This window comes from Dryobates pubescens, chromosome 12 (assembly GCF_014839835.1).
Source record: "Dryobates pubescens isolate bDryPub1 chromosome 12, bDryPub1.pri, whole genome shotgun sequence".
Taxonomy (NCBI): Eukaryota; Metazoa; Chordata; class Aves; order Piciformes; family Picidae; genus Dryobates; species Dryobates pubescens.
In genome coordinates this window covers 11216588-11242630 of record NC_071623.1, presented here as the reverse complement: position 1 = coordinate 11242630, position 26043 = coordinate 11216588, and the positions used below count along the sequence as shown (strand labels likewise).

The following is a 26043-nucleotide window of genomic DNA, read 5'->3' as shown; positions in this document are numbered from 1 at the left end:
AAGTAGAACTAAACCTTTAATGTATTTTCTCTAAAGTGTAATCAAGCACACAAATATGAAAGTGGATAATGATTCGAGCTCTTTCAATAGAGAGAACTTTCTCAGGAAAACACTAGATTTGAAAATTGCCATAGCAACAATGCTATTTTGGAAAGGCAGTAACTGTATTTTCAGTATTGTATTTCTATCTCAATACCATTTTATCAAAATCTTGCATTTACTGGATTTATTTTAATGTTGAGGGAGTGTCATACATGTGTGCCGGCCCTGAAATCTCCAAAGAAAAATATTTAGCTAAAATTAATGGATGTGCAAATCCACAAAATGGCAACAAAGTGTTTCAGACACAGCGTGTGTCTGGATAAAAACAGTGGCAATGCACCAGAGGGGAAAAAAAAACAACTAAACAAAACAGAGTAAGATTTTAGTGTTAAGTATCCTAATGATCTGATTTAAAATTATCTAATACAGTTAAACTTCAGTGTTGTTGGAGACAAAAGGAAATAACTTTTGGCATTTATTAATCAATTTTAGTTTAAGGAGGCAGGAAAAAGAAAAAATATAGAGAAGCTTTTACTATTTCTTAGTTTAATTTAGTCATCTCATAAAGAACCACTGACCATCATCATCTTTTGGGGATATTCGGGACAAGGTATTTTTGTTTGTGTGACTTATATACCATAAATAAATAAGTTTTTCTTCACTGTTAGGGAGATATGCACTTTATTTGTTGTTTGGTTTGCTGTTGTTTATTGCTGTTGCTTGTTTTGTTGCTCTAGAGGTTCCAAAATGTAATCTTAAAGCAGAAAGGGAGTCAGAGTGAAAGGGGAGGCAAAGTCCATCCCTTGCTACGGCTCATAGACAGGTTTAAGTGGCTTACAAAAAGGCACTTCTGAAAAGAATTATATGTTTGATTTTTAATGCCCTTCTATATTTGCAGTTCTTTAATTTACAATTAGTATATCTTCTATGATGTATTTGTGTAATTTTTTGGTCTTTCTTGCAAGCTTTAGTTTGGTGGTTATGTTCCATCTCTTCTGTAGTCCTGGTCATGGGAAAAAAAATTGTTATAATCTTATCCAGCTCCTAGTGCTGTGCCAAAAAAAGAAATAATACTTGCGTTTGTGGAAAAAATCCTACAATTTTAGTAAAACCTAAATACTTCTTGAAATGAAGTTACAGAGTTGCAGAATTACAATTGTCAGCTGACAATCCTTCTTTATTTTTCAGAAAGTAACTGCAAAAGGAAATTCCACAATGGGAAACACATATATTTATATAGCAGCAACCAGAACCAGCTCTTTTGTCCACTGAGAATTCTTGTTTCTTATCCATAAAAACAGGTTCCTTTCTTTGAAGTCTGTTTTGTATTATGACATCTGCTGGACCTAAGCTGTTTGCTACTGCAGGTTTCTCATTCAGTATTAGATGTTCTTTTTGCTAAAGGCTACAGCCTTCAGCCTTCAGGCTCTTGAATTTGTATTCCACATAGACTTGGCACACAGCTTCACTGAAAGTATGTGTTTGTTTCCTCATTCTGAGCATGAGTTAGCTTGAGTTAGGTTTGTGATCAAAACCCAACTCTTCTTTATTTGGGGGATGAAAATAAGACACTTAAAGCCTCTCAAAATTCCCTGTTTCCCAGAGCTGATACAATTACCTTAATGTAAACTAAGAAGCAAGGAGGGAAAACATTTGTTTATTTGATTGTATACATATATTTCCAATGAGGACAGATTACAAGCTCAAAGTAAAAAGAGCACACACACAAGCATATTCACAACTGGTTCAGGATGACACCAAAACTGAACTACCTTAAATTCCAAATATGGCAAAGAGTCCATTTCCTTTTAAAAGACAGTTCACTGGCTATATACACATGCAAGAATGCACACACTTAGGCACATGCACACACTGAGAATGTAATAAAAGCAAATGAAATGAAACAGAATTGAAAAATAAATGTTAAAGCTACTATCATAAAGTATGTTTATTCCTGCTGTGTCACATGAGAGAATAGAAGTAAGATACTTTTATTATTTGTTTGCACTACTCCTGGTTTTATTATCCTCCTCTTTCTCTGCATAACACAACACCATTGCAGCTATTGTGGAGTTGCAGATATGCTTGATTAATGATAAAACACAGCACCAGCCTAATAGCAGCCTTTTCCTGTGCCTTCAGTTACAGGATCCTGCACTGTTTGTGCTCTGGGTAGTTGTTACTGCTGGTGCCAAGTGCCTCTGTGGCTCTGATGGCATTTGGGAAGGACTACTCAGAATGTCTCACCAGTTAGTACTCTACTGTGACACAAGGCTGCTGTAGAGTTGTTTGTTCAATTGACCCAGAGCTACTTGGGTCACTCCTACTTTTTGAGCAGCTTTAAAAATTTTGGTTGCACCTATAAGTGATACACCGTATGCTCTGCCATCTGTTGTTTGTATGCCAGGTGCTTATTTTAAGGCAATAAACACAGTGTTTTGAATAAAGGCATTTCTGTTGAAATTGCATCATACTCCTGCTTCCCAATCACAGCTTGATGGGCAGAGCTACTCTACATTTTGCTACTCTTTCCTTTGAAATCTATGTGATTTCACCAATCATGGTGGACAGGAGAAAAGCAAACAGTAGCAGAAGGATTATAAACCAAACTTCTGTTTCAATCAATCTTTACTGTCTTGTCTCAAATCAAAGCTGGTGTTAAACAGAACTCTAAAAATGGCTCTAGAACACCTAAAATCCTCTGTTATGGTATCATTTCACCCCCCTTTTAATCAGGAAGGAAATGTAATATGCTAAAAGAAAGTGTTTCTCTTGGCATCAGCTGGAAGCTGAATTTTGCCAAGAATATAATGATGTTAACTTTGGTAAAGAATTTTAGGGTTACAGTTTTCCACTTGAGTGTGATTTTGTGAGTTTCAGAAGGACAGTATAGAATCTTGGACTAGACTATGAAATTTGCTATAAATAATAAATTGGCAATGTTCTTTGCTTTCTCATATCTCAGAGTACATTGGCTAGCAAGAGGAGCAGAGTAAAAGGGGATAGGGGGAGGAGAAAACCCAACCAGCTCCCATCCTACCCCAACCATGAAAGAATATGCATCTTGTGCCTCAAGATTTAGCCATAATGCAGAATTTCTGATCCAGAAAGAAAAGTTTAAATTTGGTATTAGCCCAAATCATACCAGAATGAAAAATACTCTGCCTTGAAGTTAGCCATGCTCTGGAGCTTATCAGTTTCCCTACTCATTTTCTAAACCCTTTTGTAGTCACCAGGAACATCTCCAGGACTAGCAACCACTATTTCCAGAACTTTCAATTGTAGGAAAAACCCAACAGCCTTCAGTTGTATTATTTATATACCATATTACACTGAAGTGACCTGGAAGTATCAGATGCTGAGGGAGGTTCATCCTAGCAGAGCTGCTGTTTCAAGAAGGAGGGAGCTTGGTTTTTGTGTGCAGTTTGCTAACAGCCTGGGCAGGGTTCCGTTAAAATCTTATCTTGAAACCGGTAAAAGTTCACTGAGACACAGATATTTCTAGAAAGACATTTCTGGCAGCCTGAGCTGGTGAATGACAATGAGAAAGCCAGGCTATAGAAAAATTTGTCATCCAAAAACATGGTCTTTGTTTTGCCAAGCAGGCTGTTTTTTCTTCTCTTTCTCTCTCTGACTGTGACAAGTGAAACAGTCGCCATTAATCAAGCAACATTTCTTAATCAGATAGGAGTATATATATTAGCATCTTGATTCAGCAAGAATGATGGAATGGTTGCAGACTGATGACAAGTAAAACAGATTTGAGCTTACATTAGTGCCACACTCACGAATTCAAGGCTGGACATGCTGCACAAGACCTGAGATGTCAAAGACATTCTAGGAGCATTTAAAGAAATATCCCTTCTGCCATGCATTCCCAGACTGCTGGATACTCAAGTCTAAACTGTGAGTACCTGGCACCTTTGAACTCAACCATTTAAAGACATCTTATGGTAAAACCAGGGAATCTATATAATGTTATACTGTTCTTTCACATTTCGGTGTTTTGATTTTGTTGTCTCAAGACTTTGACATGTGAGCTGTATGAGCTGCATTTCTGCTCTTTGTTACCCTCCTACTCTTTGTTGTTTCTTATGCACCAGCTGCACTAGAATACAGAATATAATTATTAATTGTTAAGCTTATTTTTCACGTTGCTTTAGTAGCAAAGCCTTCCTTTTAAAGTAGAATCAAAATATCTTCTTTTTCCCCCTTTTCATATGTCCACATGTTGAAAAAGGCTCAGTGAATTTATCATTATTGCTGAAAAATTAAATAAGGGAAAGAAGAAAAATTGCAGTTGGCTTTATTTTTTTCTACTGATTTCTCTAGCAGAACTTGTAGCAAACACTTTTAAATGAAGTCAGTGGAAGTATGAAGTATATGAGGTTTTGATATATTTTTTAGATATAGGTGAAACATTTGGATTAAACCTGTTTCAAAGGTTTCTCATTACATGCTGCATCATCATCAGAAAGCTCTTAAATTGTATACTCTTGTGATCTGAAGTTGCCTTCCTTCCCCTAAATATGCCAGCATGTGCAAGATATGCTTTGAAATTAATAATATTGAAAAACAACTCAGCAGTTGTATTTGCCTTATTTAATTCCTGCTGAGATGATTATGCTTCTATTAGCTGTGCAATTGCACAGCTCACTTGAAGTATCTCAAGCTGTAGCTTTTTTGATTCTGACTATTGTAGGAACTTCACAGAAAACTTCAAAGGTTGAACAACTGTGAATAGACCTCACCAAACAATTTACATTCCTGACTTTGAATTACTTTGGCTGAGTTCTGTTTTATTTATTTGTAATGAGTTTCACATTTAAAGCTGATATTTTAATTTTATTTTTTTTGTGTGATAATTAAATGAGATGAGCCAGCAATGTGTGCTTGCAGCCAGAAGGCCAACTGTATCCTGGACTGCATTAAAAGAAGTGTGATCTGTAGGTCAGGGAAAGTGACTCTGTCCCTCTGCTCTTCTGTTTTTGAGAGCCCATGCCCAGCATAAGAAGGACATCGAATCACTGTGAATGGGTTCAGTGGAGGGACAAAAAGATGATCAGAGGGCTAGAGAACCTCCCCTACATGAGAACAGGCTGTGAGAACTGGGTCTGCTAAGCCTGGATGAATTAAAGATTCTGGGGAGACCTTATAGCAGCTTTCTAGTACTGCTTCACCTAAATTAGCAGTTTTTGAACTTTTTGTAGTAGAAACAGCTTTGATGAAGGCATTTGTTTATTCCATTTTACATATCCAGAAATGTTTAGACCTTCCACACATGAGCAAATTAAACTTAATAGCTTTTAAAAAAAAAAAAAAATCAAGTCCTACATTTCCTTACTTTACTGTACATATATTTTGTCACTACACAGCACATGAGCAGAGGTTATCCAGGACTTGTGTCTGTGCTGTCCTTGATGAAAGCACTTAGACAAGCATAGTGCACTGCGTACTATGTATATATGGTAACAGTGCACATTTAATCAAGTCTAAGGTGTTCTACCCCTGGACAAGAAAAGCAACATTCTTACATTTACAGCGACAGATTTTGCAGTGGAAATAGAGAGTACCTTGATGAAAACTGAATATGAGGTGAACTAAACTGACATAGTGAGTGACCTTGAACAACATCATGTTTCCTTGCGATCAGGTTTTTGGAAGCTTCAGGTGTGAAAATTTCAGTTATATCTTTTTAATCTTATGAGAGGTGGGCATAGAAAAAAAGCCCAGAGGTTTATTTAAATAAATAATACTTCAGTTGGAAAGGTGACTATAATACAATCAGAAGCAAAACATGTAAACATTTCAGCTGGGAGTGACAAATTTGGTGAAAACATGAAGCCCATTGCATAGATATTAATTTCTTATAGAACATAAAAAATGCACTCATGTATTCTCTCTCTTCCTTTCTTGGCTGAGATTGGGAGCTCTCTTTGTTCTTTGGGTTATTTGAAAGATAATATAGTGTCTGTGCACCAGGAAAATCGTAAATAAAACCGTATGTTAAATTCTCCTACCCTTCCCTTCTTACCAGGGCCAGTTCTGAAACCTTCTCCCTCCCAGCAGTACAGGGGAGCAGGGAATCAGGGTTGTGGCTAGTCCCATTCTGTTCCATATTGTTCCTGCCAATCCTTCTTCCTTAGAAGAAAACTCTTCATGGTCACAGAATAATAGAATGGCTTAAATATTATCTAGCTCCAACCCTCCTGCCATGGGCAGGGACACCTTCCATTAGACCAGGTTTCTCAAAGCCTCATCCAGTTTGATTTTAAGCACTTCCAGGGATGAGTCATCCACAACCTGGCTGGGCAACCTGTTCCAGTCTCTTGCCACCCTTATAGTAAGGAACTTCTTCCCCATGGCCATTCTAAATCGCCCTTCTCTAGTTTAAAACCATTGCCCTTCATCCTATCACCACATGCCTTTATAAAGATTCCCTCTCCAGTTTTCCTGTAGGCTCCCTTCAGGTACTGGAAGGCTGCTCTAGGGTCTGCCTGGAGACCCCATGGTGGAGTCCCCATCCCTGGAGGCACTGAAGTGTCTGTAGACATAGTGCTGATGGGCATGGTTTAGTCAGGACTTGTGAGTGTTACTTTAATGATTGTACTCAATAATCTTAAAGGTCTTTTCCAATACGGACAATGCTGTGATTCTGTGATGGTGTCTCCTCCACAACTGCCCAAGGTTACAGCATTACTCAGCACATGATGTCTTAAATTTTGAGTAATATTATTGATGTGGCTGGATTGTATGTTTGTGCAAAGTCTTCAGATATCAGGGATCCTTATGTCCTGTTTCTGAATGTATTCATTAATTTTATGATTATGTAGTACATCAGGATAATGAATTAGAATTAGAATTAGAATTAGAATTAGAATTAGAATTAGAATTAGAATTAGAATTAGAATTAGAATTAGAATTAGAATTAGAATTAGAATTAACCAGGTTGGAAAAGACCTTTGAGATCATCGAGTCCAACCTATCATCCAACACTATCTAATCAACTAAACCATGGCACCAAGCACCCCACCCAGTCTCCTCTTAAACACCTCCAGTGTTGGTGACTCCACCACCTCCCTGGGCAGCCCGTTCCAATGGCAAATCTCTCTTTCTATGAAGAACGTCTTCCTTACATCCAGCCTAAACCTCCCCTGGTGCAGCTTGAGACTGTGTCCTCTGGTTCTGGTGCTGGTTGCATGGGAGAAGAGACCAACCCCCACCTGGCTACAACTTCTCTTCAGGTAGGTTTAGGCAGCAATAAGGTCTCCCCTGAGCCTCCTTGTCTCCAGGCTAAGCAACCCCAGCTCCCTGGGGTTTCCCTGGTTTCTGTAAAGGTATCTATCATTCCCATGTTTGTGTCTCATTTAGTGTATTGTCAACATTAATGAGAGCAAGGTATTAAAAAACTTCCAGTGGTAAGAACAACTTTGATGCAATTTGTATTGAAAGCAAGTACTTGCAGTGTCCTGTGTCAGCAATTTATAAAACGTTTGACAAGTAATCTTGACTGAAGTGCTATAAAAGCAACTCCAGTCTATAGACCTGGGCCTGGATGGCATGCTTTGGAGTGACAGTAGGAGAAGATGGCATATTTGATCTCAATGGGAAATTAAGTAGGAGTATACGACTTCCTTATGGAATTTAAAATCTGCCTAATGTATTGATTTACTGACAAGACTGTTTTCAGTGATACTTGTCTTTTTGACCTAAAACTGTGGGAGTGCATTCATCTTGTTAGGAGATGCAAGAAAATACCAATTAATTTTCAGGATGTGAACCTTATTCAGAGAGCCCTTGATACAGGCATCCTGTTCAACTTTGCTTTTGATTTTTGGATGCAACAAAATACAATTGGACTTTGCCACAGCGACATCAATCAATAAGGTAGATAAAGCTGTTTTGAAAGGTTTTGTTGAAAGTGTCTTCCTTTTTCCGATGATTAACTTTTGTCAGTTTTGCTTGTTTTGAGACAGTCAACCTGCATTATTAAATCACCTGAAATAACAGCAGAACATACACATGACAGAACATACAACAGGTGTTGCTCCCCTTGTTGTTCAGGCTGTTCTGAAGGAGCCCAAAGTGATGGATTTCTTTGAGATGAAAACTGATGAGGCTGAAACTTTTCCTATTACATTGAAGTCAGGGGTATCAGAGCCTCTGTGACACTGCCCATGGCTGCGGGGGGAAGAGGCGGGGGGGTGTCCTGGCTTGTGGTAGGTTTCCAAATGAGTGGCTCCCCTCAAACTGAGCAGTGGTGTGGTTATAACATTATCAGGAGGATAAGCCTAACTTGGCTCATGGCAGTCCAAATCCAGCTCATGTTCACTGCTAATGGGTAAACCAACCAGCACTTGGTTTGCAGTGACACTGTTTTGCAATGACAGCAAAAGCTGACATCAAACAGTTGAAGTAGATTTGCTAATAATTGTCTGCCACAGGAAAATTTTCTCTGTGGTAACTTTTCTGACACCTTTTGTCAGGCCCAGAAAGCCAGAAGACACTGAAGTTACATTAGCATGGTCTATATTCTCACTGAAAAAGAGAAAATTTAGTATACTTTTGCCCTTATGCTGCCCAAGTGTTTGTACTCCCTGGGATTGCCTCAGGACACTTCTGGTATGGAGGATTTGACACAAGTATGTGCATAAGCCCTGGAGCTTTCCGTCATTGCCTTTTGCTCACTGGGTCCCATTTAGCCTGCCCTTGATTAAGAACAGTTAAATGCAACGAATCTTGATTTTTATTACAGAGCAACACCTGAAATAGTATCAATTCTTAATTAAAATCTCATTATCTATGGAACAATATCAACTTCTACAAGGAGCCCTAAAACAATTACAGTTATTGTTCTGCATGAACCAATTTTAATAATGTGTAATGCATGAGGCCTCTACTTTCAGCTTCATGTTCGGCATTGTTCTCTTCAAAGTTTCAATAAGCTTTTATGTTATTTTAATTAATTGACCATCATGTTATGAAATTGAGGTATGAGTTATTTTTCCCCAGGGATCAAAGATGTTACAAAAAGTGTGAAACACCAAAATCTATTTTTAAAAAGGAAAAAGAAAAAGAAAAAGAAGTATTGCAAAAAATTATTTGTGACAGAAAGAGATAACATGTAGACCCAAAATAGTTCCTTTTCATTATAAAATGCTTTTAATTTCTATTTTTAAATTCTTTGAAAGGGGATTGTATGCTTGATGAAGGGTAAAAGCATAGGTGAATTTCATAGGTGATAAAAAATAGAGATGTCTTACTGTTGCATGTTGGTGCATTGAAACCTTAGATCCTTTTCTGTGAAACAATGCACGAATAATTTTTCTTCTAGGAATGGTCTTTTATATGTAACAAATATCTGGTATCTTTTACTGTAGCTTATTGACAGAGGAAAAAAAATTATTTCCTTTATACTTTTATAATGTTTCTTTTTCACCAGCCTTTGTGGCAGTTGTGCAGTTTGGCCCTTCTGACTGATTATGGTAAGAGAAAATCAGTATTCATTTGTAGTACTGGGATGTCAGTGCATCTGGTATAGGTAGATAGATGTTCTCCAAACTATGCAGCAGAAATTTCAGACCTTGCCTGAGTAACTGAGTTGAAGTGAATGTTACTGTAGTGGATGGTGTTGCTTTATACTGCTACTGGAAAATGTTGGGAGGGAAAAATTAACATGCTGAAAGTATTAGCAGTATTATTTTGCTGCTGAAAGATGGACAGGGTGACTGTGCTATCAGAATGTGCAGATGTAGTGGGATTATACATGCCCTGAAGTACTGGGATCAGCACCTGCATATTTGCTGGGAGAAGACTGCCTTCTAAAATCCAGAAAACTCTGCTAGTTTGTATTTGGCCTAATGGGTTTATTTTCAGAAAATTGTGTGTGTGACTCCATGTACATGTATGCTATTTCCTCCTGCTCATCCAGCTCTCCAATACAGAATTTCAAAGGCACCTATCTAAGCCCATTCTCAGATATATCAGTAGAATTGGCTGATTTTCTGATACAGAACACTTCCAGCTCCCTCTTTTATTTACACTTTGTTCACATTATTGCATTTGCTTACTTGAAAAGTAGGACAGGCTATAGCAGTAAAATAAATATCACGCAGTTACACCATAGAGCAAAAGGCCTTCATTGTTGTGACTACCAGGAATTCTTCTGCCTTATTGTAATCTCAAACTAGCATGATACCGCTTTCTAATTAGGGTGCCTATCCTAGGTATAATGACAAGAAAAATAAACAAAAGGTAATACTATTTCCATTGAAGTTGTTATTACTAAAGTAGCTTATACTTCTCCAATATAATGACAAGAATTTGACTGGAGCAAATCCTAAGTGAAAATGTCTTTATAAATGTAGAAAGCTTGGTATGGTTAAAGATTGTATTTATTTGTATTTTGATTACATGTAAAAATAAGTAATCATTCAGAGTTTTTCTGTCTTCAAGAAACACACCAAGAAGTCTATAAATTCCCCCAAATCCCATTGAGTTGTGCAATTATTTATAGTTAATTCTAGTTGAATAAAAATTAATTGCTCGATAATGTCTCTATGAATGAGGGAGAAATACAAGGCCTCGTGTTGTCTGAAAAGCCAGACTCAAGCATACGTTCAGTTAATTGGGTTGTTGTCCTCGAGTGACTATTCTAGAGATGAGGCAGTTCACTGTTACTGAAATGAAAAAGCCCACATTCTGTTTTCATAGTCACTGTCTGTCAGCAAGGGATGGATACATGCTTAAATGCACTGCGTAATGTCGTACAATTCGAATATAACATAAAGTGAAGGTTGTTTTACCTGTTTACAAGCGCCTCGAGCTGTGACTGGGTAGGTTTCGACTGGACATAAGGAATAAATTTTTCACAGCAAGAGTGGTCAGGCACTGGAATATGCTGTCCAGGGAGGTGGTTGAGTCATCAACCCTGGATGTGTTTAAAGGTCCTTTGGATGTGGTGCTTGGGGATATAGTTTAGGGGTGAACCTTGTAGAGTAGGGTTATTGGTTGGACTTGGTGATCCAGAGGGTCTTTTCCAGCCTGAATATTTCTGTGATTCTGTGATTATCTTTTCTGAAAAGAGGGCCCAATTTACTAAAGAAAGCTTTTGTATCTCCTTTTAGATGAAAAGCACTTGAATATGAATGTTGGTCCCATCTTAATTCTGGGATGTGTAGTTTTAAAGCCATAGCAGTGATACATGTAACTTGCAGAGGCTGTTTTCTGCAGGACAAAGTTATACTTCTAGCTTCCACTCATCAACATTTGATTCTCTCCTAGACGACTAACTCTTATCCTTTATCTTGAAAAATGTGTTTGGAACCTACAAATGATATTCATAAACTTATCTTCCCAATAGAAAAGACCTTTTTATCTTTATTTTTAATCAAGTCATTAGTATAAAACTCGGAGATATAATCATACCAGACTGGAATTGGGGTCATGCCATAGGCTAGCTGAATAGAAGGCTTCATGGCATGATGATGTATAAGCCATCTCACAATTGTGCTTTTAACTCAATAAAGTTGGCCTTTAATTACATTTTAAATATCATTTGAGACATTTTCATAATTGTGTAAATTGCTCAGTAAATTGCTCTCATTCTAAAACCCAATAGAAGTTTTGCATTTTGTCATGGGTTTAGCCAATTGAATCCATCAATGAATATTTGATACCATGCTGACATGCCAGCTTCAAAATGAAAGTGCTGTCTGGAACAAACTATCATGGGGCTTGAAGTTCAGATTGTAACATGAGAGACTTCCTGTTTCTGTTTGCTACTTCCAATTTCTGGTTTTTGGGTGCTGGTCTGGCTGGGCACTTGTGGGGTGGGAGGGTTAGAGGACACAGTCTCAAGCTTCACCAGGGGAAGCTTAGGCTTGAGGTGAGGAGAAAGTTCTTCACTGAGAGAGTCATTTGTCGTTGGAATGGGCTGCCCAGGGAGGTGGTGGAGTCACTGTCCCTGGAGGTGTTCAAGAGGGGATTGGATATGGCACTTGGTGCCACGGTCTAGTCATGAGGTCGGTGGTGACAGGTTGGACTCTATGATCTTTGAGGTCTCTTCCAACCTTGGTGATACTGTGATACTGTGGTTGTTGTACCTCTGGCTTCTGCTGATGCTTCTATTGTGATTTTCTGTGGAACAGGCTAAGGTAACTGGACATTGCATCCTTTCATTAAACTCCTTATTTCAACCCACGGATTTTGTGTTACTTTCCCTCCCAATATGTGTTCAGGGTGCTTGCTTGTGTGAATAGGCTGTCTTGAGCCAGGACACTTATGGACTGGGATAGCAAATTATTTAAAATCTTGATGGAGGGACTGAGAACCTCTTTCCCACTTTGTTCATTATGTCAGAGTTTGGTTGTATTAGCTAAGGTTATTTAGGCGATAAAAAAACATCATTCTCATCATTGTTAGATGTGCATGAGGAGAAACTTCATTACTGTGAGGATGACAGAGCACTGGAACTGGCTGCCCAGGGAGGTTGTGGAGTCTCCCTCTCTGGAGACTTCCAAAGCCAACCTGGACGTGTTCCTGACTGACATGGCCTAGGTGATCCTGATTTGGGAGGGGGGGTTAGACCTGATGACCTGTGGAGGTCCCTTCCAACCTCTAACATTCTGTGATTCTGTGTTTTTTCATGATATTGTCTGACTTATGTATAGTCCAAGTAGTGTAACTAATTCCTTCTTTCTAGAATTTAATTTTACTTCCAGCCTACCAATCTCTCTCTGAGGTGTTACCACAATAATGGCAGATTCAACTCTTAAAAATTCTTATGAGACTGTCTCTGCTATGTGAAGACTGCCAGGACTTCCAATGCACTAGGTTTTGTGGTATGATTACACTGGGTTTTACAGGACTCTGAGTAAAACAAACTATGGAGTCACCTATTGAGAGGATTGGGGCAGTGAGGATGTATGCACTTATGAAGAATGCCTGCAGTAGTTCCAAGGGGGGAAATATATCCATCCCCTAGCTTTTTTGTGTGTGTGGCAGTATTGGGCTTGCTGTCTTACAGACTTCTCCCTTGAAATCACATGCAGAAGTTTCAAGAACTTAAGACAAAAGTAAAACAGCCAGAGCAAATTTTCTTACCTTGTTTGATCCAAGAAAATTGTTCCCTTCAAGACAAGCTTATTTGACCTCTCTGTCATTCTTTGTGCCATAGATCTACGTTTATTCTATGTGCAATAGTACTGTAAATACACATTTTTTTAAACTGTGTAGAAACCCATAATAGATGTTCAGCAGGATTTATAGAAATAATTATCATGGTACCTTTCATCATTTAACTTTATAGTTCATTTTAATAAAGGATTTCACTCAAACTCATAGGCAAATCCGTACTTGATGGATTTGCAGTTCATTACAGTCTCAAGTTGTGCCAGGGGAAGTTTAGGCTCAAGGTGAGGAGAAAGTTCTTCACTGAGAGAATCGTTCACCATTGGAAGGTGCTACCCAGGGAGGTGGTGGAGTCACCATCCCTGGAGGTGTTCAAGAGGCAACTGGACATGGCACTTGGTGCCATGGGTTAGTCATGAGGTCTGTGGTGACAGGTTGGACTTGATGATCTTTTAAGTCTCTTCCAACCTTGGTGATTCTGCAAATCTGTGTGATACTAAGCAGTTCAGCTCATTCTAAGCAGTAATGTGATTAAAAAGATGCTTCTCATTTTGCTATCTGCTCTTTTTTAAGGGAATCTATTTACACACATCCTCAGTGAGAATCCCTACATCAAAAATGCAGCATACAGAGTCATGTCTGACTGCAGGTCAGTTGAATTAAAGCAGGATTGATTTTTTTCATCCTCTACAATTCCCCCATGTGTTTGAACACATTGGAAAAAATGAAAATGCATTAAATAGTCTGTATTTAGTCCATATTCTATGCTTCTTGATATGGTGTTTAATGACAGCATACTTTTGCTGATATCTTAACAGTTTATGAGACGAAGTATATCTTCCTGCTTTATTCTTGTCGAGAAAAAGAATTTAATTCATTTCAGAAAACAAATCAAAAGTATATAGATCTTTTTCTTGGGATGTGGAGGCACAAAGAAAAGATCTGAAATGCACCAAGCAAAACGGAGTAAATATCTTTTTTACCTTGCTTTTTTTGTCAGTGTAGGTTTTCATGGCTGGAATAAACCACTTTTAGGAGCATTAGAAGAACCGCAGTTATTTGGAATAAGGAAAACCAGGTCTTGAATACCAAGCTTGTGCTTTTCCTACTGGTGACATGTTTAACAACTGTCCAGATTTATTGTGATTCTGTGTAGTGTTCTGAAAGAAAACAGTTATTACTTGATTTTATTTTCACAAATATGTGTGTGCCAGGAGAAAATAATGTGTAGACTGTGAGATACTTTTTCCTAAAAACAAGGAAAATGTGGAATTGCATCTTTTAATTGTGTTTAAAATACTCTCTGTGTGTTAAAAGGCATGGATTTGACAACTTCATACTGTGAAGTTATTCTATGCACTTGTTTTGTGGCACATGCTCTTGCAGCTGTTTCCATCACCACCCTAAGAACTAAGAATTCTGTGCAGTAGGTAGTGCATATGATAATTCCTTCACTCATAAACAGATTTATAGTTTGTTTTAAACATGGAAGGGCAGTAGAAGTATGCTAACATTAAAAGCTAACTTTTATACTGTAAACTTTATCCTATCTTGATATTGGTTACATCAATTTTGTAATACTTGACCTACCTTAAATAAAAACTCAAAATGCATGCACAAATAGAAATGAATTTGGCAATAGATTATTCTTCAGTCAAGCAAAGAAATTACTACTAAGTACTGGGTGATTATCTATGGATGACCATAGATAAACTAAAATAGTTGTAAAAAAAACCCAGTTGCTATATTGCAACAAAGAACTCCTGCTGTATTCTTCATACTTCTGTGTGGCACCTAGCCGTCCTTAAAATTGCTCCAAAGGCAGTGCTAGAAGTAGGTATTCACTCAAGGACGACAAATGACGTTTGGAACAGCAATAGGTTAAAAAGGACAATCTACTCATGATTCAGTGCACTTAAAATATCAAATAAAACCAATTCAATTAGGAACACATCAACTAGGCAAGTTCAGTGCTTTCCTCTTTCAAAGTCATTCTAAGGAAAATTGCAAGTTTCCATTGGGGGCTATCTGTGATGCTCAGTTAGTGCTGGATCTTGCTCTCAGATGACATAAATCACTTCCCCTTTCACACTTCATCCCCAGCATTCACATTTCAGGCAGCAAGAAGCCACCACCACCAGAAAACTTAGCATCCAGGTATCTCAGGAGAAAGTGCAGAGCTTTATCCACTAGGTCATTTTTTTGGGTTTGTTCTTTGTTTGAAGTAAAAGTACTTTTGTGTGCATATGGCTACATATGGAGTATGTGTGCTAATGTATGTATATGTTTAAATTCTTTTTATTTTTAAAAAAGTCTTTTAAAGACCTTAATTCAATCACTGTTTCTGGAAATGAATCTGATCTCGTGGAGCTGCAGCATGCAAACGTCTTGAAGAAGGGCAGCCAATGTACAAAGGCTGCATTGAGTGTGTGGGCAGGCAGGAATGCTGGTACCAGGCAGCTCTCTAAAGAATGTTCTTTTGGCAGAAGGAGCTGTGCTAAAAATGAGGGAGGAAATGGCATTCAAAATGTAGAGCTGCACTGCAGTTACCAAGTGATAAGAAAAGTTGGCTGTTTGGCATGAGCTGCTAGTTGCATATTCTAGGTCCTTGCTATTCTCAGGCCCTCCTACAGCCATGGCCCTGACCAGTGTTTTGATATAGCACAAAGTGGCTGTTTATTGCTATTGACTGCTGAGGCCTGTGCTCCAAAATGCATTCTGTCAACAGAATGTAAGTGAACTTGGCATTTTAAAGCTCAGCTGCAGAAGCATAGACTTCTTGGAATTGCCATGCAGCAGGACCGGTGTTGCAGTCCCCAGCTCAAACTGAAAATGTTGCACAGGAAGACGTATCATGTGAAGGTTAGATTTACCTGAGATGCTGAGGGGGTTGTGGGTTGGGTTGGGGTTGGGGGGGGGTTGTTTCTGTCTTTTTTTTTCCCCCCCTTCATGAGCACAGTAAATATAACTTATCCTTATTCTGTTGCCTATCAAAGGCTAGACTTTTAACTTTATGCATTTTGGTCAGTATGGTTTGTATAGGGAAGTTATTATTCAGTGCAAATGGTCTTCATGTGAAAGGAAAACAGTTGTGTATATGGTCCTCAGTTTTGCCATGAAAGGAGAAATCAAAACCTGGTAAAGGGCCTAGAGAATAAATCTTATGAAGAGTGACTGAAAGAACTGGGGATGGTTAGTTTGGAAAAGAAGAGGCTGAGGGGAGGCCTAATTGCTGTCTACAGCTACGTGGAAGGACGTTGTGGAGAGGCTGGTGCTGGTCCATTCTCACAGGTAACTGGAACAGCCTCAAGTTGTGACTGGGTAGATTTCGACTGGACATAAGGAATAAATTTTTCACAGCAAGAAAGGTTAGGCATTGGAACATGCTGCCCAGGGAGGTGCTTGAATCACCAACCCTGGATGTGTTTAAAGGGTCATTTGGATGTGTTTAAAGGGTTGTTTGGATGTGGTGCTTGGGGATACGGTTTAGGGATAAACCTTGTAGAGTAGGGTTCTTGGCTGGACTTGGTGATCCTGAGGATCTTTTCCAACCTGTTTCTGTGATTCTGTGACCTGTGCTCTGTGTTGCACCGGGGATTTTCCCACTTTTTTTCAGAAGTGCTACAAAGCTTCCATGATCTAAGAAATCACAGGTACTCTTTTCTATTGCTCCCATAGGAACTACAGGCAGAAATTGATGCTCATACTGACATCTTTCACAACCTGGATGAAAACGGCCAGAAAATCCTGAGGTCCCTGGAAGGCTCTGAGGATGCAACCCTGTTGCATAGACGTCTGGATAACATGAACCTCAGATGGAGTGAGCTTAGGAAGAAATCCCTGAACATTAGGTAGGACCTGCACATAAGCAAAAGGCTACAGTTGGAGTGTAAAATAGAATGCTGTATTTTTACCAGTAAAAAGGTTACATTTTTAATCTGATAGTACTACTTTTATCCTTTTTGATATGATTTGTGCTTCTTTGAATGTTGGCTTAACTTTGTAAGAATGATTAGTTTTGGTGTGAAAATTATAGTAGAGGATTAGGATTTGAGGCATATGATGAGATTTTTTGTAATTACAGGAGGAAGGATTAGCATGTTTCAACAGTAACTGTACCCCCTCTAAATGTAGCCTTTTTTTTCTAGAGGTGGTTATGACTTACCAATAATTCATGAAAGAAAATGTTTAAACAACATATATGTATGGTACACTTCATTTCTAAGTCTACTATTTCCTGTGCAAAACTAAGAATAAACTGCTAAATGAAAAGAGAAGTTAAAATCTTATATAACTGTTATCTGGAGAATGGACAGGATTGCCAAACTGAAACCAGGGATTAAAGAAATCTGTAGGTAGTATTACGAGCTCATCAGGGGGAAAAGTTCTGCTTGCAAGTTAAAATATAATAAATAGTAATGAAGTGGAGTCAGAGGCTTCAATGGGCTGAAAAATTCTTTGCAAAAGGAATTGTCCAGCAAGGTTCTCTTCAGAAATATGGCTTTGACAATAAGCAACCCAGCTCGGTTCTGTTCAGTCTTGGGCATTTTTTCATATGCTCATTTGCTGCATGTTGGTGGTATTCAGAGGGACACAAAAGACAGAAAAGTTTTTCAAAAATAACGTATGAAACATTAGCTTTTTTTTTTTTTTTCAGCTCAGGCCCTGAGGGAGGGCCTGTAATGACAAAAGCCATCTTTATAAAACCAATCATCAAAAATAAATGAAGGATCTGAAGTTGAAAAGACATTAGTAGCTACAGAAAAAGAGAGACACATTCCTTTTTTCTTTTTCTTTTTTTTTCCTGAGGAGCAAATTAAGAGGGATATAACCCTGGGCTTCCCCAGCCTTTCCTACCTGGTCTTCCCCAAAATATCTGCTGTGAGGCAGTTTTGCCCCAGCCTACAGGTGCCCTGTGAGAGCAGAGATCAAAAGGCAGCATGATCTATGTGTATCCTTCCTGTGTAGCCTTTAAGTTTCAAAAAGGAGAAAAAATTCTAGCAACTCCCATACCAGAGAAGCTGAACTAATGTATCCCTTTCCTTTCTCTTCTCTTGCCACTCCAGTTACCTGGTATGAGAGGTTAGAAACAAGATGGGATCCACAGAGCTTTTCAAGCACAACTGTCCTTAGCTTCAGCAGTTCCTCATTTCCAAATCCAAACTAAGTAATAAGGTCTGCCAAACACTTGAGTCTATATTTATCATATTTCCTTATAGACTATTGTCATGGTTTAACCCCAAACAACTGAGCATCATGCAGATGCCAGAAAATACCTGATTCTGAAAAAGAAATGTTTTATAAGTCAAACAGAAAATATGTGAAATAAAAGATCTCTCTATTTTCCAGTACATTTTATCTCTATTGTTATGTTCTACTGCTATTGATTTGAATTACTAAGAGGAATTGTCTGGAGATGAATTAGGAATTTCTTCCCAAGCAACAATTAAAATGTAGCATATTCCTAAGTCTAGAAAGATAAATTGTTAGTATGCCTATGGTATAAACAAAATTGAAGATCCAATCAGTCTGGTGATGTTTCAGTCATGTATTTTGTCTTCACAAAAAGCAGTTGCTGGAAATTAGTTGTTCCCAGTATTAAAGAAGACATTCACACATACACAGAGGAATTGTTTAGAAGATGTCCTTGTAGTGGAGATGTTTTTTGCACAAAGTAGTGTTCAGTCTTTTAATTTTCAAGTGATTCAATTCTTTTCCTTCACTCTGTTTAAATGGCACTGACATTTGAGTTGTGTAAGGGGATTCTATTGGCTTTAACAATTTCTTAGTAACTTTTTTTAGGGGGAAAGGATGAGCCATATAAATCTTGTGTGGGTTTGAATGGTTTGTGTGGTGATTTAGGGCAATGCTTATTCTGAGCAGAAAACTACTCTCTAAATTTTAGTTAATCTCCTAGCAATCCTGAGTGATAATTAAGTTTCTCTAATGCTAGTCCTGAATAATTATCAAGCTTGTCAATTCAACACAACTATTACTGCTGAGGAAAATTTTAAAATCAGAACACAGCAACCAATAAAACAAAACCCACAAACAAATAAACCCACCCAAAATACAACCAAATCTTAAAAAAAAAAAAAATCAAAGCAACCAAAAACCCCCCACAAACAACCACAAAATCCCCTCAAACAAAAAAATCGAAAGAAACACAAAAAGCCACCCAAAACCAAAACCCAAACCCAAACCAAGAGCAACCAAACAAACCCAAATACAAAACCCAAGAAACAAAAGAACCCCACAAACCACACACGCACAAAACAAAACAAAAAACCCCTCACCAACCCCAATACTTAAAAACTACAAAATCAAACCACCAGATGGGGATAAAAGGGATATTTCAGGCTAAGATTCTGGAACAATATTTAAATCAGGATCTAATTCACAGCTACCGAAGCTATTTAGCAATCTTTGCATTATTAAACACTATGATCTTTCTCTGTAAGTAAGCTTGTACAATTTGTTTTTCTGTTTTCACTGTACCTGAATATACCTTATGTTTAATACATGCTTTCAGATCACATTTGGAAGCCAGTACAGACCAGTGGAAGCGTTTACATCTCTCTCTTCAGGAACTTCTGGCATGGCTGCAATTGAAGGAGGATGAATTAAAACAAGCAGCACCCATTGGTGGAGATCTTCCCACTGTGCAGAAACAGAATGATATTCATAGGGTATGATTTCTTTATTTAGTTTTTAAATGATCTTTTGGTCATTGCTTTTTGGCTTTCAGGTTAGTGCTACACAAAACTTGTTGGAAAAAGTAAGATATCTGTTAAAATGCACGTTAGAGACAATGAAAACTGAACTTTTCGTGAGAGTGCTAGGAACAGTTTTCAGCCACAGCTTAGCAAAAGTCAGACTATTGGAGAACAGAATGTGTACTACCAGTCGCTTCTGTTTTTGAAGCAACACAGCATTTTTATAGACTAGCACACACAGTTAATTTTTATTGCCAGAACAAATACTAAGCTCTCTGGGGGTCCCAGTGGATAGAAGGATGACCATGAGCCAGAAATGTGCCCTCATGGCCAAGAAGGCAAATAGTATCCTGGGGTAGATTACAGGGGGTGTGGTTAGGAGGTCAAGAGAGGTTCTCCTCCCCCTCTACTCTGCCCTGGTGAGGCCACATCTGGATATTGTGTCCAGTTCTGGGCCCCTCAGTTCAGGAAGGATGTCAGGGAACTGCTTGAAAGAGTCCAGCATAGAGCCACAAAGATGAAGAAGGGTGTGGAATGTCTTTATGAGGAGAGACTGAGGGAGCTGGGGCTCTAGCTTGGAGAGGAGACTGAGGGGTGACCCTATTAATATTTATAAATATGTGGAGGGTGAGCATCAGGAGGATGGATCCAGGCTCTTTTCAGAGGTGTCCAATCATAAGACAAGGGGCAAAAGGTGCAAGCCAGAGCATAGGAGGTTCCACATGAACATAAGGAAAAACTTTTTCACTGTGAGGGTGACAAAACACTGAAACAGGCCTCCCAGAGATGTGGTGCAGTCTCCTTCTCTGAAGACATTCCAAACCCACCTGGATGCATTCCTGTCTGACCTAGTCTAGGTGCTCCTGTTGTGGCAGCAGGGTTGGCCTGGATAATCTTTTGAGGTCCCTCCCAATACCTGATGTTCTGTGATTTCTTGAAGATTAAATAATTAGTTCTGATTTTTTTTTTTTCCTGGATGGGATATTGAACTTCATGTATACTTTTTTGAAATCCTAGTTCACTACTGATTTTTGGAAATGTTTGTGGGAAAAGGGAAAAAATAGAAGTAGCACAACTGCGTGCATCATGAAACTTGTGATCACTGACTGTAGCTGTCTAGGGCTCATACTGGTTTCATCAGGAAAAGGTAATAGCAGAGCATCATATGGAGAGTTCTCTAGACTGAGATTTGTAGTAGAAAGGCACCATGTTCCAGCACTTGTATGGGAAGTTTTTTAAACCCACTAAACTGACAACCTCCAAACTAACACAATACTGCTTAAGAATTCTTCATACAGAGATCCACACAGGGCTTTTTTGGTAAAGTTACGTTTTAAATACATTTCCTGAGCTGAATCAAATTCACACCTGTTTGATGCTAATCCAGTGTGTGCTTTCAGGTAAACAACTTTTAATTTTCTCTGCCATTGCCAGTTTGTTCAGGTTTGAATGTGAAATCCATCCTAGTTGGTCAGAGGTGCTTTTTCAGTGGTGCCATGAGGAAAGCCATTAGGAAACTAGCATCCTGCTAAAATAAAGCTGGAAAATAGCTGAATAAAGAAGTAAATGGGAAGAAACTTGTCCTGAGAAGGAATAGGGAACATGTGAAAGGTAACTGGGAAGCAGATCCAACTTTAGCAGCTCACATTTAAACATTATAAACCCTGTCCTGTTTAGACCTCTGTCTTTTTCATGTTAGTTTCTGATAAAAATTTTAGTCTGGGAAGCAGCAGTTAATAGCAGATGTCCAGAACAGAAACCAGACCTCAGCCCACTAGAACATATTGTGATTCAGTGGGAAATTGGGAACAGAGTGTCAGGAGATATTTTTTGCAGTGAACAGTAAAAGATCATGACAAGGAACCTTTGTGATACAAAGAAATTGTCCTTGTGTTTAGAATCATAGAAAGGTCCAGGCTGGAAGAGATCTCCAAAGGTCATGTAGTCCAACCTCCCCACAGTCAGCAGGGACATCTTCAACTAGACCATGTTGCCCAGGGATTAGGAGGTAAATTTATGTAGTCCCTTGCAGCAGGACCTTGCAGACAGGCTGGACAAATGGGCAGAGTCCAACAGCGTGAGATTTAACATGTTTAAGTGCCAGGTTCTACACATTGGCCACAGCAACCCCATGTAGTGCTACAGGCTGGGAACAGAGTGGCTGGAGAGTGCTCAGGCAGAAAGGGACCTGGGAGCACTGTTGACATTAGGCTGAACATGAGCCAACAGTGTGCTCAGGTGGCCAAGAAGGCCAATGGCATCCTGGCCTTCATCAGAAATAATGTGGCCAGCAGGAACAGGGAGGTCATTGTGCCCCTATACTCAGCACTGGTTAGGCCACACCTTAAGGGCTGTGTCCAGTTCTGGACCCCTCAATTCAAGAAAGATGTTGAGTTGCTCAAATGTGTCCAGAGAAGGGCAACAAAGCTGTGGAGGGGCCTGGAGCACAAGCCCTGTGAGGAGAGGCTGACCTAGCTGGGGTTGCTTAGCCTGGAGAAGAGGAGGCTCAGGGGAGACCTTATTGCTGTCTGCAATTGCCTGAAGGGAGGCTGTAGCCAGGTGAGGGTTGGTCTCTTCTCCCAGGAAACCAGCACCAGAACAAGAGGAGACAGTCTCAAGCTGTGCCAAGGGAAGTTTAGGCTGGATGTCAGGAAGAAGTTCTCCACAGAAAGAAAGATTGGCCATTGGAATGTGCTGCCCAGGGAAGTGGTGGAGTCACCATCACTAGAAACACTAAAAAAGAGACTGGATGAGGCACTTAGTGCGATGGTTGAATTGATTAGATGGTGTGGGTGATAGACTGGACTCAATGATCTTGAAGGTCTTTTCCAACCTGGTTAATTCTGTATTCTGAATTAAATCATCAACCTAAGTATTTATGCTGTGACATTTCTGCACTATACACTACTTGAATTTACTTGGATGTAGCATTGTAGCTCTCCTCTCCTTCATCCGTGTGTGTCTTTAAAACAGTTAAAATAATGATGTTATGGGAGGTTTTTTTTCCTCCTCTTTAGTGGCCAAGTATACTGCAATGTGATATCTAAAAATTTGCTTCTAACAAATGTATTTTCTATTGAAGAATTTAAATTGTTAGACAGATAAATTGATACAATAAGACAGTATTCCCAAACTAGTGACCATCCTCCCAAAGCACTGTGCTGCATGTAAGTAAAAATCACTTTGTGAAAATTGCTGCAAAACATGTTGTTTCTGAAATTACTAAGTCTCTGATTTTATTGCTTAATGGAAAAATGTGAAATGATATTAGAACATGAAATTAGATCTGGAATCCTTGTGTTTTCTTCATTTATCAGGTAGCTGTATCATAAATATAGCTTTCATAGATTGTCCTATGTCCTGCTACAGGGCACATTTGAGAACAAATAGTGAGAAGGTCAAGTCTGAAAAGAGAATATGACATACTTTGCTGCATTAAGTTTTTGGGAACCCTGAGTTTATGAAAAGTCTGACAATATTGTATACAAGCAGACTTGGCTTTTGACATAGGCAAACAGGCATTTGTCTATAGTAGCAGACTAATGGGAGGTAGTGGCAATATGGTTCCTCAAGAGCCTATCTTTACCTAATGGCTGAGAAAACCAAAGAGAAAGATGGACAAAAAGCATCTCACTGTCAGTGCATTATGCTTTTCTAAGATAATGGAATGCTCTCCTGCAAGAGGCAGCTTGGTTACATATCCTGGATCTTCCTCTGAGAAGCTGATGTATACAAAGTTACAGAACTATACTTGGGATTTAAAGTATCACAGAAACAGTGAAGCCAAAACATCTCTAACTTTATGGAGAACATCTCTAACTTTATGGAGACCCACTGTCCCTTTTTACCTTTTCTTCTGTGAAAGTTAAGATATGTGAAATGCCTGAAGTCTGTTCAAGCCAGCTGTCTGTAGTAACTTCCATAAAGTCATTTTAAAGCTCATAGAATTGTTTGGGTTGGAAGGGTGTTCCAAAGGTCATGTAATCCAAACCCTCTGCATATCCTCTATTAGATCAGGCTGGGCCTCAACTACCTTCCTGGGTAACCTGTTTCAGTGTTCCACAACCTTCATGATAAAGAACATCCTCCTAACATCCAACCTAAATCTACTCTTCTCTAATGTAAAACCTTTGTCCCTCATCCTATCACTACAGGCCTTTGTAAGCCTCCCTTTTCAGCCTTCTTGTATGTCCCATTTCAGTACTGGAAGGCTACTATTAGGTGTCCCCTGAGTCTTCTCTTCTCTAGGCTGAACAGCCAGAGCTCTCTCAGCCTGTCCTCCTACAAGGACATTGCTTTATCTCAGTATGACATTAACTGAAACTCCATATCCAAAGCAAACTTATAAGCCAAAGCAAGATATGGGAAAGGATTTGTGTAGAACTATTACAGCAAAAGTTTTGTCAATGGAATAATTTTTGACTGTTTGAAAATGCCACCTTTCATCCTAGACTAAAGAATTTTGTTATTATTTTTTTTTCATCTAGAGAAATTACTTTTCATAAAGTGTAAATATTTTATATTGTTCTGTAAGATGTTCAATAGTTTCCCCTAAATCATCATAATGGTAGCAAGACTGTAGTGATGGACTAAATGATCTCTCTGTCACTCACCAAGAAAAGCACCACAAATAGTAGGTGCAAAGTGACTGCAAAAAACATCTGCTTCTCCCTTCTTTTTTATTACCTTCTCTGCCATATGCAGATACAAACAGAAAGAATCTTTGGTCATCTTGTCTGGTATCAAAGCTATAACACTTTAGTTTCTTGTTGGAAATATGACTTCGTTCCTCTTCCCATTCTGTCACGCTTCTGTAGTTTAATGTGAGACCTTTCTAGTTGTAGGCATTCTGATTCCCTGTGGGAGAAACAAAAAAAAAAGAACACAACATAATCCTTGAAAATAAATTACTCTGCTCTTCAAATATCAAAACAGTCAGTGCAGAACTCTGCTGACTTCAGATTGTCTTTGATAAAATCTGTACTTGCAGCTTGGAGTTTTCACTTATGTTTTTTTTTTTTTATTTTCCCTGAATACAAGAATTAACCAGGTTGGAAAAGATCTTCAAGATCATTGAGTCCAGTCTGTCATCCACACCATCTAATCAACTCAACCATCACATTAAGTGCTTCATCCAGTCTCTTTTTTAATGCTTCCAGTGATGGTGACTCCACCACCTCCCTGGGCAGCACATTCCAATGGCCAGTCTCTCTTTCTGTGGAGAATTTCTTCCTGACATCCAGCCTAAACTTCCCTTGGCACAGCTTGAGACTGTCTCCTCTTGTTCTGGTGCTGGTTTCCTGGGAGAAGAGACCAACCCTCACCTGGCTACAACCTCCCTTCAGGTAGCTGTAGAGATCAATAAGATCTCCCCTGGACCTCCTCTTCTCCAGGCTAAACACCCTCAGCTCCGTCAGCCTCTCCTCACAGGGCTTGTGCTCCAGACGCCTCCACAGCTTTGTTGCCCTTCTCTGGACACATTTGAGCAACCCAACATCTTTCTTGAATTGAGGGGTCCAGAACTGGACACAGTCCTTAAGGTGTGGCCTAACCAGTACTGAGTACTGGAGCAGAATTACTTCCCTGTTCCTGCTGGCCACACTATTCCTGATACAGGCCAGGATGCCATTGGCATTCTTGGCCACCTGGGCACACTGCTGGCTCATGTACTATGGGTTTCAAAGGTTGTATCTGAATGAACAACTTGTCTAATTTCTGAATATAATTTCTAAAAAACCCTCACACTACAAGTGTGGATACATTTAGCTTAAAACTGGAGAACAGTACTGAAAAGCTATTTTGCTGAACAGTTTTGGTTCCCTGCTTTAGAGCAAAACTTATCTCTCAAGAATTCTGGATGTGAAAGTAAAGAATGGTTTAATTATGTTCTTGAGAAAAAGAATCTGCTGATTGTTCATTTTGCTCTCTTGAATGGCACTTCAGCCTTCAGGAAACTAATCTTTTAAATGGCCCAGTCTTCCAGGCTTGGTCTTCCTATATCAGTACATCGTCTTTCCTTCTGTGAACAATTGTTTTGATAGGTAAAGCAAAAAGTCAATCCAGGTAAGTTCCTTGTTGGACAAGAGAAAAAGCCTCAACAGGGTAACATTTTTTATAATCAGTTTAACTGATTGTCATTGAGAAATGACATGAT

General features: G+C 38.9%; 1 protein-coding gene across 10 annotated transcripts in view; it reads left to right on the top strand.

Annotated features, from left to right (window-relative positions):
- DMD (dystrophin) overlaps positions 1-26043 on the top strand; it is a 1125431-nt gene that overhangs the window by 885840 nt on the left and 213548 nt on the right. For 8 of the 10 annotated variants that reach the window (XM_054165808.1, XM_054165807.1, XM_054165806.1 and 5 more), the window contains 2 exons: positions 16852-17024; positions 19706-19862. In XM_054165808.1, the coding sequence (XP_054021783.1) occupies positions 16852-17024; positions 19706-19862 (330 nt within the window). Of the gene's footprint in view, positions 1-15888; positions 16036-16851; positions 17025-19705; positions 19863-26043 lie in introns of those variants that run through there. The other 2 variants (XM_054165813.1, XM_054165811.1) reach the window with 2 other exon arrangements.